At 57.3% G+C, this 17,278-nt stretch overlaps 1 protein-coding gene across 8 annotated transcripts in view; it reads left to right on the forward strand.

Annotated features, from left to right (window-relative positions):
• Positions 1-9,708, forward strand: part of TOM1L2 (target of myb1 like 2 membrane trafficking protein) — a 122,755-nt gene extending 113,047 nt beyond the window's left edge. For 6 of the 8 annotated variants that reach the window (XM_045487595.1, XM_045487597.1, XM_045487596.1 and 3 more), the window contains 3 exons: positions 2,526-2,585; positions 4,468-4,504; positions 5,570-9,708. In XM_045487595.1, coding sequence (XP_045343551.1) covers positions 2,526-2,585; positions 4,468-4,504; positions 5,570-5,724 — 252 coding nt within the window. In that variant the 3' untranslated portion in view covers positions 5,725-9,708. The remainder of the gene's footprint in view (positions 1-2,525; positions 2,586-4,467; positions 4,505-5,569) is intronic. The other 2 variants (XM_045487598.1, XM_045487603.1) reach the window with 1 other exon arrangement.
• The last annotated feature ends 7,570 nt before the right edge of the window (positions 9,709-17,278 follow it).

The following is a 17,278-nucleotide window of genomic DNA, read 5'->3' on the forward strand; positions in this document are numbered from 1 at the left end:
GAACACTAAATAGAACCTAGCCATCACGCCACTTCTCTGATGGGGAGACTGAGGCCAAGAACTGCCCAAGCCCCCCTGTCCCTGCTCTGCCTCTTTACCCAAAGTCCTGAGGCTTCTTAGGACAGCAGAGACTCCAGGGCTCCTGAGTGAAGAAAGAAGCAAGTCCAGAAAAAAAGTGATATGCTCCAGGGATCTGACTAGCCCAGCCCAGCCGACCCATCGCCCAGTGCTCTGTCATCAGCCTGGCTCCTGGGGCTTTGCCTGGAGGATGCCCTTCCATAAACACACTACTTATTTGGAGAAATCTGCAAGGGGGAAGAAAAGCGTTCCCATGATCCAGCTTTTGGGAAATTTTCGTTTTTGAGGGGGTGAGGAGTTTCTCCGACATCAGTGTTTGTTTTCTGAGCGTGCTGGCTTTCAAGATTCATCCTCAAAGAAGAAAACTGGAGCGTGATACCCAGCCTCGAGGGACTTATTTTTGAGCAGTAACAAAAATATTGTAAAGCCGTATCTGAAGGTTTAAGACCCATGACCCCTTAGTGGCTGTTTTTCAAGCTTCTGCAGCACATTGGAAAGCTCTACCCGTCGAACCTCCATTTCTCCTCGATAGACTGAAGCTGGGTGCGTGTAAGAAAGCCCAGCACACACTCCCAACAACTGTGGTTGGCCATGTTTTCTCTTTGGAGATGCCGCTAACTTTCCAAGCTTTCGTTTCTGGGAACTTGGCGTGGCGCGCATCCTCCCAGAGGCCAGGCATTCTGACTTAAAAGCATCAAGATAATGAAAATTGGCATCTTCTGTCACAGGAACACGTCAAGACAGAAGTCCTGCCAGCAAGCGTAAAATTAGCAGATCGCACTCGGCGTGCCTTTACTGTTTTCTTTTCGATGGAGGAGTTGGGTGCTGCCTCAGGTGCTGTTAGCACATCCACGCTGGGCATCTGTGCCCTCTGGGATGAGAATCCTGTGCTCCTTGTCCCTAGGAGTCATTTCAGGGTGATTTGAACTCCTTGACGTTGTATTCATTCCAACACGAGATTCCCAGTAAGTCAAAGAGATAGAAGGACAGCGTAGACAGAGTCTTCCTAATCTGATCAAGGGGTGGGCTTGAACCTTTATGAAAATGCGTGTGGGGTGCCCACGCTGGGTCTGTAGTGCGGCACGATACACGTGAAGGCGCTCCAGGTTACCAGAGCGAGGGGGCTGCCAGCCTCGCCAGGTGCACGTGTGCACGGGACACCTGCTCGGCACACTCGGGCCGCCCTAGGGGCCCTCGCTCTACCTCACACCCCAAACTCTGCCAGCAGCAGGTTTCCGTCTCTAAGGAGCGGCTTGTCCCGTCAGGGCAGGGCTGGGAATAGGAAATCTTTGTTCTTTTCCTTTGTTAAGCTCATGTTATTTTTTAGATTTGGCAAACACCAAGGCAGTCTTCCCGGTGCTTATTTTAACTGTATTCTTACCCTAGACTGTGACGCTGGGGGGAAACAAGCTATAGACACAGTGCTAGAGAATTTTCTAGAAATAGTGGACTTGTGAGCCGCTATTGCATTCTAGCCAAATGGACGTTTCAGAATCACTGCCCCGGAGGCCTTCCACAGGTGGGCCAGGCATGGAGACTGCTCAGGCACCCATGAGGCATGTCTTTGTTTTCTCGGGACCCAGTCACCCCCACCCCGGCTACCGCTCCCTAGTTCTCAGTTGAACTTTTCTTTGGCTCCCGAAGCACAGCCAGCCATTGAGAGCTGGGGAGGCAGGGTGAGACTAAAGGAGCCGCTGCATTCAGGACTGCTTCGTGATTCTCCCCTGAAGAGACACAAAGACAGCTAAAGCCCCAACGTCGCTTTGGTCATCAAAGCCCCAGCTTTGCCCGCTTGTGTTGGTGGGGAGATGTGCCCGCCTGCTGTCAGCCAGGCCACACCCAGGCCCCGGTGCTCCCCTCCTCCCACTCAGAGACGCACCGGGACACGTTCCGAAATACTCTCAGCGCCCGCCTGACCACCTGCACCCCCTGCTCCGGGCAGACTGCCACCTGGGATCCCCAGTGGCATCAGGGGCTTCCTGGTGTCTCCTCCAGTCACTCCCAGGGGCTGGGCTCGATGGCGGGTAGGCAGGCCTCTTCCAAGCGTCCTAACCTGATGAGTTCAAAACCAGCCTGTGGGACCAGCACATTCCTGAGATGAGAAGGTGCTTTGCAGCCCTGGGCTGAGAGTAGTCAAAAAGTTATCCATTTCAAGAATGCGTACTGCTGCCCTCCCTCCTCCTCTCCTCCCCCCCCCGTCCCCCCCCCCCCAGCGCCCGCCGGTCAGCCCTGCTTCTTAGAACTGGCCACCTCATTGCTTCCCTCACCTGCCATTTCATGTGTGGCTGCCTTGTGTTGCCCGCGCCTGCTGTGCCAACGTGTTTTTTTGCTCTGTGTACGTTTTGGTTTCGTTCCGGGGTTGCTTTTGACGATTTATTTTGTTCGGTGTTCTGTCTCCCCTCGCCTGGCTGTGGGGCTGCCTGACCCGCTGCTTGCCGCCTCCATAGATCCCCGTTGCGCAGCCCTCTGTCATGGACGACATTGAGGTGTGGCTCAGGACGGACCTGGTGAGACTCGACTTTTCTCTTCTGTGTGTGGGGCGTGGCAAGGCAGAGGTGCTTCTGAAGACAGGCCCGGGGCCAGGGGCTGCTCCCCACTGGGGTGGCAGAGGAGGAAAGCCCACTGGGCCCAGAGCACCTGCTCCGGGCGTGGCCCCGGGGCCTCGGCAGGCAGGGCTCTGGCTGGCTCCGAAACCACACACACTTGCCTCCACTTACTTTTCTGTATCTAGTGTGTGTGTGCGTGGGTTCTTTTGCTTTGGGGTTTTGTTTGGGTTTTGGGGGGATTTTGTGGGGTTTCTTTTTATTGTTTCTTTTTCACTGTGAACCGTATATACAGAGATGAGCCAGGTGTTTGTTTTTTTGTGGGGTTTTTTTGGTTGGTGTTTTTGCTTTTGTTTTTGTTCTTGTGTTTTTTATTTTTTACTTGTCATCCCACTTCCCCAGTATGTTCTGGTATCCGGGATTTAAAAGAACCCTTACCCTCGAGACTGTTGTCTCTACCCGCAGAGCTAGGACAGGAAGGTGAGAACATCACGCAGCTGCAGATGGCAGCAGGTCCCAAGAAAGGGAGGGCTGCAGGGGCTGGTCCCTCCTGCTGCTGCTTACAAAGCACTTTCCCTCTCAGGCTGGCTGCAGGGGAGGCAGAGAGGGGGTTGCTGGCCAGGGGGGCTGACAAGGAAATGCACTCTGGGAGGGGAAGTGGCTTGCCCAAGGTCATGGGCTGGGCAGATTCTCCCTTAGTCCTAGAGACTCCTCATCTCTTGTTCCTAGCTGCCACCTCTTCAGGGGACCTTGTCCCCAGAGCAGAGCATCGTTAACCACGGGATTGGCCTGGCTGGCAGTGGGTCGCCGACTTGGCCCCCTTCTGTACTAGGGTAGGGTAAGGCCTCCCACTGCTCCGGGCCACCTCCCCACAAGGCCAGGTTTTCTGAAGACACTCATTGCCCAGCGAGGCAGGCACCCAGGTGCCATGCCAGGGGAGGAAGAAAACACCCCATTATATTTTTCCCAAGGGAATGCCTGGAAAAGAACTAGCTCTTGTCACAGAGACAAAGCAGGAAGGAGCAAGGCCCTCACCTCATGGGGCAGGGGGGGCGGGGAGCCCAAGGTTCAGAAAGGGGGAGGGACCTGTCTGACAAGGCTGAGCAAATCAGTGGCAGGGCCAGGAAGGAAGCCACGTCTCCTGGCTGAGCCCAAGGCCCTGTCCGCTTCCCCATCCAGCTCCCTTCCCTATCACTGTGCAGTAAGTTCCCAGTGACCACTGCGTTCTCCAAACAGAAATCAGGTCCTATCCACTGTCATCGTTAAGAGCTCTCCGAGCTCCCATGGCTTCTCAGGAACCGGCAGCAGGTGACGGAATCTGGGCCACAGGAGGCCGTGGGACATGGCTTCTGGCCGGACAGCGCTTTACTGCCAAATACTGCTTGGTATCCAGCCCTGTGCCATGGACTTCATGGCTCTGTCCCTTCCAGGCCTCATGCAGTTCCCAGCTGTTGGCATGGACAGCGGGTTCCCAGAGTCCTGTGGCTGCTGGATGAAGGAGCACCTGAGGGGGTCCTGGGCACGCGCGCAGCTCAGCCTCCTCCTTGGGGCCCTGCTCTGGGAGTGTCACTGGGTGGCCAGAGGCCTGCTGTGGTCCTGCCCGTAGCCTTAAACCCAGAGAACCGGCCTGTGCCTTTTTTTGGATTTTTCTTTCTGGTTCTTCTGGAGGATCGAAGCCTAGAACTACGGAGTTTGGGGTGGTTTTATTTTTGCTTTCTAGAAAACAAAAGTTTCCATGTCTTCAGTAAGACAAGCAGTATTTTTCTGTCACAGAGCTCTGGGCACAGGGAATGGGGGGTTTGGCCCAGGCTGGGCCCTAATACTGCTCTCTCTGCTCCTCCCACAGAAGGGCGACGACCTGGAAGAGGGCGTCACAAGTGAAGGTACGACTGGGCCAGCACCTTGACAGCTCCCCACCTTCTGTTGGCTACCCCTGCCCCAGACTCTTGAGGTGCATAGGGGCCGGCACCCCACTGTCTTGGAGCCTCCACTGCCAGCGTATCTCCCGGTGCCCATCCTTGTTTGGCCTGGCCTCCTGGGCCAGGGGCTTCTCTGCTCTGTCCCAGCCAGGCCCCGTGCTGATGAGGGAAGTGTCAGAACATGTGACTTTAAGAAGGTCACAGAGCTAGTGAACAGTAGATCCCGATTGCCATCCCAGGTCAGCGTGACCCCCAGATCTGCAAGCCTAATCAGTTTGTCCCTACCCCCGAATTCTTAATCTAGCAGAGAGACAAGACATGCTGTGCAGTCCACAGGGCTGCATAGGGAACTCATCGGGCCTGGCCTTCTGGGACCCCACTTCTGGGGGGCCAGTGGATGACGGGTCGGGTAGGGAAGTTCCCATCAAGGTCCTCCAACCCCCCGCCCCCCATCTCGCCCTCTCCTTCTCTCCCCTGCTCCTCCTGTCTCCCCCACTCCCTGCCACTCTCCCCTCTGCACTGCCTCCTGCCTGCTTTGCCAGACCATCTGGTCAGACCCCCTCCACTGGCAGAACCTTGCTTGGAGGATGAGCATAGGGTAGGGGGATGTTCTCTGCCAAGTTTAAGTGGGGACTTGCCCCTCCAACTTTCCCTGCCCTGCCTCCAGTGCTGATCTGGTGCATGGAAAAGCCCCAATTTAGAGGGGTGGGGCTGGAATCGTACCTGCCTCTTCCCCCTGTACTATCTGCGGGTAGCCAGGCTTCCTGCTTGCCCTGGAGGCGGCAGAGGGGGAAATCAAGCCTGGGTCTCTGGGCAGCAGACGGCCCAGAAGCACCCCTGGCTCTGGCTGGCTGCTCCCCTGCCGCTCCCTGCCTCCCTCCTTCCCTGGCAGGCAGCCCAGGCTAGTGTGCTGAGGGTGGGGACAGTGAATGGGGCTCCGAGGGGAGCAGGTGAGGTGTGGTGGTTAGAGCCTCACTGTGGGCCTAGCCTCCTACCAACGCTGCCCCTTGCCCTGGTTTTGTATTGCAGAATTCGATAAATTCCTCGAAGAAAGAGCCAAAGCTGCTGAAATGGTTCCCAACCTCCCCTCGCCCCCAGGGGAGGCCCCAGCCCCGGCCCCAGCCTCAAACCCCTCCGGTCGGAAGAAGCCTGAGCGGTCAGAGGATGCCCTCTTCGCCCTGTGAGCTGTTCTGCAGTTCGGCTCCCCAGATGGCAGGTCACTCCTTATTCCCCCGGTCCACACTAGGCACTGGCCACTCCTCCCATCCCCAGTCCTCACTCGGTCCTGTGCTGCTGTGTCTCCATGGAAACGCCACTGTGTTTGCTCCCAGGCCTCCCACTAGTCAGGACCAGCTTTAGCCACCTTCTTCTCTCTGGGTGGTGGGACAGCATCGATGCAGCCAGAGGCTCTCTTCCCCTGCCCCCGCCCCTCTGGCCCACAGGCTCCCTCTACCCATGTGTCCTCCCCAGAAGAACAGGCAGTGGGACCCAGCCCCAGGCAGGGCAGTCCCCGTGGGACCATTTCCTGAGGAGACACCTGGACTGCCTTTCCTCCGGTTTCTGCCCACAGAGAAGGGGGTCCGACCCCAGCCCCTTCCCCCCTGTGCCCTGCCCCTACCTGACTCAGTGGGTCTCCTTGGACCGGCCTACGCTCCCATGCCCCTGTTCCAGAAAGGGCTTGTCTGCACCTGTGGGCTTGGTCTCCCTCCCTGGAATGCTGCTCCCTGACGCGTGTCACCTTGTGGCACTTGGCGTGCTCGGCACTTTAGAAGGCTCTGTGGGTGCCCTTGTGTGAGGCTTCTCACCCTCTTGACCCTCTCTCCATCGCTCAGCTGCTAACCCGGGCCCACGCCAGGCTGGCTTAGCAGCTGAGCCTGGGAGCGAGGGGTCCCCGATGGACCCAGGGAGAGGGAAAGCCAAAGGCAGTTGCAAAGACGGCACGCGACCCATGGATGATGGTCACGAGGCACACAGGTTAGCTCTTGCAGAGATAACACAACCGTAAACCAAACTGCCCCACATCCCCATCTGTGGAGGGGCTCACACGGGGAGGAATTGCTCTGGCTGCTTGGGAAAGCTTGGTGGGCTTGTGAGCACACCAGGCTCAGGGCTTTGGCCTGGTCCATGGCAGCCTCTGTGCCTCTACCTCCAGGGCCCAGGAGCAGATGGCTCTGCACCATATTTGGAGATCCAGTGACCAAGGGGCTGGAGTGACCCTAGGGTCCCTGCACTGCTCCTTGGTATGGTCTCCGCTTCCTCCACAGAACGTCCTGACAGCCTGCCCTCTCCCCGCCCCCAATCCCCCTTGCTGCTGATTTGTACCCTCTCTCCAAGCCAACCTAGAAGACTAACAGCCTGGGGCTGAGAGCTAGGGGTTGAGGACACCTGCTCCCGTCACTGGGTGTCTCCTGGCCGTGGGCAGGACGCTCAGGCTCAGTGCGGTCCAGGGTGCAGCCCGCCCCGCCCCTGTGCCGCGGTTGGCCAGGAAAAGAAAAATGCTGCGGCAGCTGCTCCGAGCCAGCCCGTGAGTCCCCGGGGCCCGGGTCAGTGTTCCAGAAGGCGCTGCCCAGGTGTCGGGGGCAGACGTGTTCCCGAGCCATGGCGTGGCCAGCCCTTCCCACCTGGCAGCCGGAGTGGGGTCAAGAGGCCGGGCTGGGCGCAGGCCAACACTAGTGCCTCGGGCTCTGGAGGAAGCACTTAGGCCACGGCTCAGCACCTCTGGTGGAGAGCGAGGCGCTGTCTAGCTCAGAACCCTGTGCCCTGGTCCAGGGTCTGGCTGGGGGCCCTCCTGGCAGGACCAGCCGGGGGTGTCACACTCCCGATTCCTCAGAGGACGTGCAGGAAACTCCCTCTCAGAGATCAGAGCTCAGCCAGCCTGACTCCAGCCCTGCCCTCCCTGGCAGCCAGTGCCACGCCTCTACTGTCCCCCCCTCACCCCAACCCCACCCCTCGGTCCTCTCCTCCTCTCGTCAACATTGCTCACAGGCAGAGCCCCCTGAGGTCTGCCTAGGACGTTAGGAAGTCTTAAGTCAGCTGGCTTGACGTGAGCTGCCGAGAAGGTGGCTGGGATGGTCCAATTACACCTAGCGACCCAGCTAGTACCCTCCGGCGGCCTGGAGCGCTGGTCTCTGTGAGGGCCAGGGGCCCGTCCCTCCACGGCCAAGCCCGGCAGCCTCTGAGGGAAGAGCCAGCATCCCCGCCTTGTGGAAGGAGAATTCCCCCCCAAGAGCAGGAGCCTGAAGGGCCCAAGGGGAGAGGAGGCTCCTGGCAGAGAGTAAAGTCGAGGCCTGTGTCTGTCTGGGGGAGAACCCAGCACAGCTGCTCTTAGTACCCACAGTCCAGAGCTGCCCCCCAACTCCAGGCAGGGCTTGGAGAGTCCTGGCCGCCCCTGGGCGGCAGATGGTGATGGAGCCTGTGTGCTGGCAGGAAGGCACTGGCTCACACGGGAGAGCCCCCTGCCTTCCCAGCCTGCTGCTGCCCTTCCTGTTGACAAGTCCCGTCCAGAGGCAGCCTGCCCCTACCCAAAGGCTGAGGTGACACATGCGTGAGGCCCGTGCAAAGAGCTAAGCAGGGGCCCAGGTGGCCTTAAGGGGGTGCTGCTCAGCCCTTTCTGTCCTGCGGCCCACAGGCACCCTAGGCCACTCAACCGCTGGTTCCCTTCCATGTGGGGAGCACAACTCCCAGGCTCCCTGCTTGGGGAAGGGAGCCGAGCTCCGGCAGGAAAGCTGGCCAGTGCCTACCCCCCGGGAGAGCGAGACCCTCACGAGCCACCAGCCGCTCCACAAGTGTTAGAAATCACAGATACAGTATGTACTTAATTACACTAAATTATTGCTGGGATTCCTTATAAGCACTAATTATACCTGATTATAGGTTAAAATATTTATTTTGTCAAAATATTTTCTTGGGAATGTGTTTAACCTTTTCTGTGTTCATTGTGTGCTGAGATGAGAAAACTAACCATTTCTTCCTGCCTACTTTCGTGGCCAGTGGGCAGCTGACCCAGGGCACACTAGTGGGCTTTGGGCCAGCCTGGCCCAGAGCAGTCCCTGCCTGGGAGCCCCCCTCCCAGGGACTGAGCAGGCCCCCCTCCCAGGGACTGGCCTGGGGCCAGGCCGAGAGGTGACCCGCCTGCTTATCAGCCGGCACGGGACAAGGGGTCTCTGAGCTGAAAGGGCTTGATGCTGGCTGGGGCCGGAGGGAGGGGTGACTTCGTCTGTGGTCCGTCCTGTTTTTCTGTTTTGTCAGCCCCATCGGTGTGAGTGACTGGGCCATCTGCCTTGGCTCACTGCCCTTCCCTTCCTCCCCCTGGGGTCCAGAGCAAGGGGGCCTGGGGAGGTGTGGGGCCCTCACTGTCACTCAGGGCCTCCCACAGGGAGAGCGGTGGCAGCAGGCACTTGGACCCCTCCGGCTTCATGGGGCAGACAGTTGCTCAGCCTCCTACACTCTGGTCCCTCCTCTTCCTTCCTGCCGCCCACCCCCACTTTGTCTCCGCGTCTGCTACACACGTTTCTAACTCAGTCTGACCCAGCCTTCTGGATGGTTTGTGGAGGACTGTGGGCTAGCAGGGGAAAAGCACCATGCAGGAGTGCCGTGTTCTCTGCCTGGCCCCAGCCGGCCCACCAAGAGCCTGTCCTCCATGTACTGTAGGGACTCTGGGCCCCTCTGCTCGTCCACCCCCATGGGGAACAGCCAGCTTCACCACCATGGCTGAGTGTGCGTGCCCCCAGAAGATGCCCCCTGTGGTACCCGCCTCTCCCAGTGCCCGTCTCCGGCCCTTCCTGTCCGTGGGGGTCCAAGCCAGGCTGCCCCTGCGGCCACCAGCTGTCAGCCCTGAAGTTCTACTCCTCTCGTGTCTGAAATCTCCAGGCTCCCCTGGAGAAAGGGGGATGGATATTTATTTTCTAAAGTTTGCACTTAATTTGTGAGGGTCTCAGGATGGGGGGGGGGGCTGTTGAAAGAGAGACGTGTTGAGTTCGTTGTCCAGTCCTGGAAGTCTAATGTTCTGTCACTGTTGTGCGTTTCTGTGGGCAGAGCCGGTTCTGGAGGGCGGGTCGGTGCACTCGAGGCTCAGCGCGTCCATCCACCCACTGGCTCTCCCTCCAGATACTGTCTCTCTAGTTTGGGTTCTTGCATGTAAAATACAATAAATAAATGAACAAACTGTTCCTGTGTGATCTCTATGGAGTCAGCTGTGACTGTCTAAAGGACCTGCCAATTCTGGGCACCTGCTTTTTTTTTTTTTTAAGTGTTAATTATTTTTGAGAGGGGGCAGGGAGGGAGAGCAGGAGGAACAGAGAGGAAGAGAGAGAATCCCAAGCAGTCTCCGCACTGTCAGTGCAAAGCCCAATATGGGGCTTGAACTCACGAACCATGAGATCATGACCTGAGCTGAAACCAAGAGTCGGACACGTAACCCATCGAACCACACAGGTGCCCAAGGGCACCTGCTTTCTCTAAGCAGGGGCTGCCCCAGGGGCCCCGCTAAAGGAAGCCATTCTGGAAGCTTGCTCCACTCCCCCGTCACCCATGCCCAGGCTGTTTGAGGGTGCCGGTGAGTCTGAGCTAAAGGAAAGTCCCCATGCCTGTTCCAGTTTGACTATCTTGGGGCACAAGGCTGGTTTGGGGGTGTTGGTTGTAGCAGCTGGAAACCTGCCATGGCCTGCCTGCGAGCTCTACCAGAGCCCGTGGTTCTTCCTACGTCTTCTGCCAGGCCTTGGGCATGTTGCGGGAGGCCCTCAGCCCTGTCCCAGGTATCCAGGCCTTGGGCAAACAGGCCAGAGCCGTCTCCTCCTGGGCTCCCCAAAGTTAGGCAGGCATCCACTGAATCCTCTGGACAGCTTGTGCCACACACTGAGTTTAAAAGCTGCTGCTCCAAGGACCACTCCCCCCTTCTAGAAACAGCTTTATCGAGATCTGATTCACATAGCATACAATGCACCCATTTTAAGTGTCCCATTAGGTCGTTTTCCGTCTATTCGTAGAGTTGTGCAGGGACCTCAAGATCCCTACATCACCATGATCAATTTTTGAGCATTTTCATCACCCCAAAAAGCAGTACCCCACACACACCTCCCCACACCCCCCAGCGCTCTCCGTTTTAAAAGGTTTCTGTCCTGTCCTTTCCTGGGAGCTGGCCACTCTGGGTGCTTGCTGCCAGGCCACGGTCCTCCAGGAAGCAGGCCCAGAGGCGCAGGGGTCCTTGAGCAGCACATTATGGGAGCCACGTGGTGCCTGCATCTTCTCTGAGTGGCTCAGAGGAGCCTGAGAGCCCTTTAATCCCTACACCACACGGGGTTTGAGGATCTGAAGTGGAGTGGGCTTATCAAGCCCCCAGGTGAACCTGGAAGAATTGCAAAGACATCTACCCAACCTGTTGTATTCAGGTGAAAAGACCGAGCCGGGAAGACCCACGCACTTACCTGGGTTTGCCCCGCGCTCCAACTCCGACCTCGGGCCTGGAGGGGTGGGCAGCAGGCGAGGCCATCCCATCCACCTTGAACACCTGCCCTGCAGGAGGGTGGCTCAGGCAGGGGCTGCCCTGCCTCCTGGTATAGGGCAGGAGGGACCACGACGGGGGGCCGCAATGGGACCATCCCAGGTCAGAAGTGGCAGCACCCAGCTCCCAGTTGCTCTAGGGAGCTCTGTGGAGGCTCTGCCTGTTTCTGGCCAGTCAGAATGAGAGGCTCCCACACCAGGGGAGTGTGGGAGTGGGCCTCTGAAGGTTGGGAGACCCCCAGTCCCCAGTCCCGGTGAATAGAAGGTGTGGATCCTGAGCCCATTCTCTGCCCCCAGCCCTGTACAAGGCACTGTGAGTGCCAGAAGAGGCCCGAGCTCTGTGGACAGTGGCTTGGCCCTGAGATAACCACCGTGGACTTGCCAAGACGCGCGGTCAGCGCATGTTCCTGAGAGTTTGCTGTGTCCCAGGTTGGTGCTGGAGGGGAGGGGCTGCTCGAGTCCTACCCTCAGGGAGCTCCCAGCCTGGTTCAGTTCCCAGAATCAAGGACGTTCTGCAGCCAGGAGGCACTGGACCCCTTTTCCAGGGCTTGCAGGACCAGGAGGCTCTGGGGGAGCAGGCAAGGCCCCGAGAAAGGGGCTGCTGTGTGAAGTTGCACTGGGCAGGCCAGCCACAGGAGGGAGAGGGTGGTGAGGCAACTCTGACCTCACTGACCAGACTCCTGCGAGGGACCTCAAGATCCCTGGCAGGGACTTGCCAACATGCATTTCCCCAGTACATGAACGGCTGTTCCTCAAAAGGGGTTCTATGGAGAAAAGTCTGGGAAATGTAGAAGTAAAGTGAAGCAGTGTTAAGACCTCTTTAGTCAAGATAAAGGTGGTTTGTGGCTCTGGCAAACTGCTCAGAGATGCCATATTGGAACTTTTTTCATTGTGGTAGAAAGACGTTTGATTTAGTCAGAAAGAGGGATTTGTTGACTTATGTAACTGAAAAGTTCTGATAGTTCGGCTTCAGGCATAGCTGGATCCAGGTGCTTAGGGATTTGGTTAGTAATTTGTCCCTCCCTGTGTCTTGGCTCTGCTTCCTCTGGGTTGGCCCTTCCACGTGGTTAACTGAAGGCTGCCTGCAACTCCAGGCTGACTTTCCATAAGCAGAGAGAAGGTACTTCTTAATAGTTCAAGCAAAGTCCCAGAACCCACCCTGAGAAACCAGGCTATTAGCAGAGAAGGGATGAAATCTGAGGAGGCGGGGCACCTGGCTGGCTCAGTCGCAGAGCACCACCGGTTGTACGTTTGAACCCCATGTTGGGTGTAGAGGTTACTTAAAAATAAAATCTTTAAAAAAAGGAAAACTGAGGAAGCATCATTAGTCACTGCAGCGTGGGTGGAGAGGGCCAGAGATAGGACTGACACACTGAGGGGTGGAGACTTGGACAGAGACAAGCTTCTGGATTCCTCCTCAACTTTTGGTTGTCTCCCTTCATCACAGCCTGAGAGGAGCTGCTTTCTAGCTATAGGTGCCCTCCCCAGAGATCTGGAGGGGGCACTGTGGGACCACTGTGGGTCTTCTCATGGCTCACGCAGGGTCCCCCTGCTCGCCAGTCACACGCTAACGCACCTGAGCAGGACAGTCTTTTTCCAACCCATCTCCTTTCCAAGAAAAGAGTCTCCTTAGGGTCCCCAGGGACCAGGGGCAGAACAAGAGGACTTGAATAGGCATGAGCCACCCAGAAATTCCACTTTATTTCAGAGGAGCCCCTGCCCATTTTTGTTGGGTGGCCCTCAGGGGAGTCTGGTCAGGGCCTCCAAGCCCGGGCCCTAGGCATCCCAGCAAGCAAAATCTCTGCTTTCGGCACTAGGGGGTCAACGGGATGTTTCTGGAAACCGAGTGGACTCCTCTGCCCGGTGCCATCCCCTTCTCGCCCCCACGCCCTCTCTAAGAGCACCCTAGCAGGGGTTGCAGGCTTCACTGTGGGTCCCTGAAAAAGTCCTTGCTCCTTTCTGGTGTATACTCCCCTGATCTATAAATTGGGATCATGGGTGGTAAACCCAATGCCTATAGGGGCCTTTTTATTACACATTCATTTATGAGTGAAGTGGCCCAGGTGTGATACCTGGGGGCTGATAGGAACTGTGGCGGGGGGGCGGGTCACAGCCCTGGCTACAAGGCACCCAGTTGTGGAGCCCAGGGTTACTCAAAAGTCTCATTTTTCAAGAAAAACCAGAAATCCAGCCTTTAAGTGGAATCTTCCACACTTGACAATTAATTCAAAATCAGAACCCACGCAGAATTGGATTTGGCTTGTGGAGGTCAGGTGATGTCTTGGGGTCCCCATGTACTCTTCCTGCTACCAATTCAACCCACCTCATTCTGTGACTCCTCCTGAGTCTACATCTGGCCTCACCCCAGATAGCCTATTAGCACCCAGGGGACAAACGTCCCCCCCCCCCCCCCCCCCAATCTTCACTGCTGTCAGCTTCATCCCTCACGGTGCAGCAGAATTGGTGGTTCTACCGGATCTTTGGTGGAGTGTCTGTTGAATGACTCACTGATGAACCTGGAGGTGACCTCCGTTAGTGAGGTGCTTTGGGCAAAACTGACCCAAAGAAGCTCAGAGAGGGCTAGAAATAATTTGTCCAGTGCACAGCAGAGGTCAACACGGAATGAGAATATAGGGTCATCTAGGACCAGAATCATCCATGTCAACAGCCGTCCAGATGGAGAAAGAGCGAGCAAGAGTCCCAGGCTGGCTCTGTGCTGCTTGGCCCCCTAATCTGAGCAGGTGCTAGCTTAGCTACTGCAGAAATGAAGGATACATGGGGGCAGGCAGGGTTGCAGGGGGACTCCCGGAGTGGGGAGGGGTCTTAGTATTCTCCTGGGCAATGCCCAGGGTTGCACAGTGCCAGCAGCCCTGGCAACGCTAGTGCCTGCCCCTCTACCCATCCTTGAGCTCCGCCAAGATGAGTAGCAGAGGCCCTGTCCGTGCCCAAAATGTCTTGATACCCCTATTTCACAGTTGGCAAAGCCGAGGTCGGGCAGGGGCCCCGCTGGGTGACCCAGCCTCTGGGAGCTGGGCGGGCCTCACAGCCCGGAGAGTCCCGGGACTACAGGGGCCCCGGGCAGGGGGCGGTGCCGTCCCAGGTCAGCCCCGCCCCCGTGTCCGGACGCACACCTGGCGGCAGTCCCAGCCAGGTGTCTGGCCTGGAGGCCGGGCCGAAAGAGCAGGCCCAACTGGTCCCAAGGGCCCAGACCCTGCCAGCCCGCACCGCGGTCCCGCCCCACTCCCACCCCGGGTCGAACGGGCGCGGTGCATGTGACCCAGGGCCCGGCTCCCGGGAGTTTCGCGCTGACGCCGCGTCACCCCACTCGGGGCCGGGCGTCCATTGGCTGCGCCCCGGCCCGTGGGGGCGGGGTTTATCTGGCTCCGCGCCCCAACTCCCCTGGGTCTCCGGCCGCTGCCCTGCCCCGGGTGAGGAGCCAGCACCGTTCCTCCGGCTGCCCAAACCCTGAGAAAATCAGGGACGACAGCGCTGTGCGGCCGTGGGCAAGTCGCTTTACCTCCCAGTGCCTCAGTGCCCTCATCTGTAAAATGGGAATTACAGCCCCGTCCTCCTGGGATTGTTGGGAGGAAAACATGGGTTAACACTGGTAAGCGTTCAAAGATTGTTGCCAGTGCAGACACAGCCTGCCAGCATCACTGTCGGCCAGGCTGGGACCCCTGCCCCTCCTAGACACACCAGGACGCGGGGGGGGGGGGGGGGGCGTCACCACATCACCACGGCTGTGCCCCTCCGTGCCCTGGCACACTCCTTCCTTGTGTGAGTTCGGATCACTCCAGCCAAGAGAGGTCTGGGGGGCTTGTTTGGGAGTCTCAAGCTATTTAGGGGGAGGAGCCACCAAGAGCTTTCCCTGAGAACTGCGGAGCCCCATCCTTTCCTCACTCTCACCTTGAGAATTGCCCTTGGCAATGTAAGGCTGTGAAGCAAAGTTTTTTGTCTTTTAGGTTGCAAAGATATAAAGCACCCCCCTACCCCAACTATCACCCATGGCAGAGGCTTCAATTTCAATTGGCATTTCTAGCCTGGGCTGCAGGTCTCCTGTTGACCCTGCCTTACCCTCTTTCTCCTAACTCCTGCAGTTATGGCATGCATATTTATTGACTCATGCTCTTTACATATCTGGTAAATTCATTTAAAGAACGGTGAGGCAGGTATGTTGTGATGATGACTCCAACACACCCTACCTGCCTCTGCAGAGTGACGCAGGAAAGGTTATTCTCATTTCACAATCCAACAGCAGAGACTCAGAAAAGTGGAAGGGCTCCAGGTCACTAAGCAAGCAGGTGAAAAGCCAGGCCAGCATCCTGACTCTGGAAAAAGGTGTTTGTTTGTTTCTTTTTAATGTTATTTACTTTTAAAAGAGAGAGAGAGTGTGAGTGGGGGAGGGGCAGAGAGAGAGGGAGACACAGAATCCCAAGCAGGCTCCAGGCTCTAAGCTGTCAGCACAGAGCCCCACGCGGGGTTCGAACTCATGAATCAAATCGCGAGATCATGACCTGAGCCGAAGTCAGATGCTTAACTGACTGAGCCACCCAGGTGCCCCCCCCTTTTTAATGTTTATTTATTTTTGAGAGAGAGAGAGAGAGCGCGGGGGGGGGGTGGGCAGAGAGAAGGGGAGACACAGAATCTGAAGCAGGGTCCAGGCTCTGAGCTGTCAGTGCCCTATGTAGGGCTCTAACTTATTAACCGTGAGATCACTCACGACCGACACCCGTAAGATCATGATCTGAACCACCCAGGTGCCCCTGGAAAATGTGGCCTTCATAGGCTTCGCTCAGTACCCGCTCTTCTCCCCACTCGTCTCCCTGGGAAGGACTGTTAGAATTTTCAGGTTAGTCACCAGATTCCCAAGGCCTCCTGGGTGCTTGGCTCCTGCTTGGGGTGGTAAGGGACTGGGTAGGGGGGCAAGATGAAAGATGGTTGGGGAGAACACAGATCCCTCTATGCTCCCCAGCAGAAGTTCATCTAGATCCTTGGGCGGATGCCAGAGCAGGGCCATTTGGGGGGAAGATGCGGTTTGGAGACCCCCATGGCTTCTGGCCACTCTTGTTCTGGGTAATTTTCCACAGCAGCCACTTCTGGGAGGGAAACAAAGAGAGCTGCATGTACAGGCTGAGCCCTTGGGACTTGGGCCTCCAAGTCTCTCCTGGCCAAGGCACCCCCCTTCTAAAGTGCCCCACTAATTTTACTCCCTCAGAAGGTGTGGCCAGACAAGCTATATCTGGAGCCTGAGCAAGACAGTATTTGGGCTGGCATGACTCACTGAGGTCAGGGGCTAGGAGAGACTGGGGGTCCAGACCTCTGATGGGTCTTCTTGGCTACTCTCCACTTGCATACTTCCAGGGACAGGCAGCTCACTGCCTTTCCAGTTTCCGATACTCAAATGTTCTACTTTATCTCAATCCATCTCCATGGGTCCCTCCCCTGCCACCTAGCTCTGTCCCCAGTCCACAGGGCCCAGGGTTTGGCCTCCAGCCATTTTCCTAGCCAACCTGCCTCCTCTGACCCAGACCCAGCCTGTCATGATCCAGGGCAACCTGGCTCAAGTCTAAAGCACAATCCACCTCTTCCTTGTGTCCCCATTCTGGCTGCCGCCAGTGCTAAGCACCGAGTTTGGAGTCAGATAGCCCTGAAGCCCTGTTGTCGTCCCTGGGTAACTGTGTGCTCGGGCAGTTAGAACTCTGGGTCTTCCTGTGTTCCTGGTTACTGAGGCCAGCTCACCTCCAGGGGCTGTACTGGGTCCACTGGCTCCCAAATCCCTGCCTGTACTGTCACCACAGCTGGATCTGGGAGGAAACCTGATTAAATCAGGAAGGGAAATTGTCTTTTCCAGGCTCCCTTTGGGCTATCCTCTTATCAGGAGACCAATCTGATCTAAGGAAACTGGGGGGGTGGGGGTTGCAGGCTGATCTCACAGGCCCAGCCCCCTGCCCCCCACCCCCCCATGTAATCACTAACATCCCAACCAGCCTATGGAGAAGCAGCACTAAGCTCCAGTTCCAGCTGATGAATCTAAAGCACAGAGTTGGCAGGAGAGCTCACAGCAGGTCTTTACAGCTCGCTCTATCTTGGACAGATCTGTCTTGTTCTAAAGAGCCAAATCTAGGAAGTGAGACTTGTCCAGACCCCACAGCTCACCAGCCCCAAGTCCAGAGACATTTGGGACAGGCCCTGTCCTGGAGTTTCCACCCAGACCCCTTGCTTGGTGTTGGAGAAACTGAG

The sequence above is a fragment of the Leopardus geoffroyi genome, chromosome E1 (assembly GCF_018350155.1).
Source record: "Leopardus geoffroyi isolate Oge1 chromosome E1, O.geoffroyi_Oge1_pat1.0, whole genome shotgun sequence".
Lineage (NCBI taxonomy): Eukaryota > Metazoa > Chordata > Mammalia > Carnivora > Felidae > Leopardus > Leopardus geoffroyi.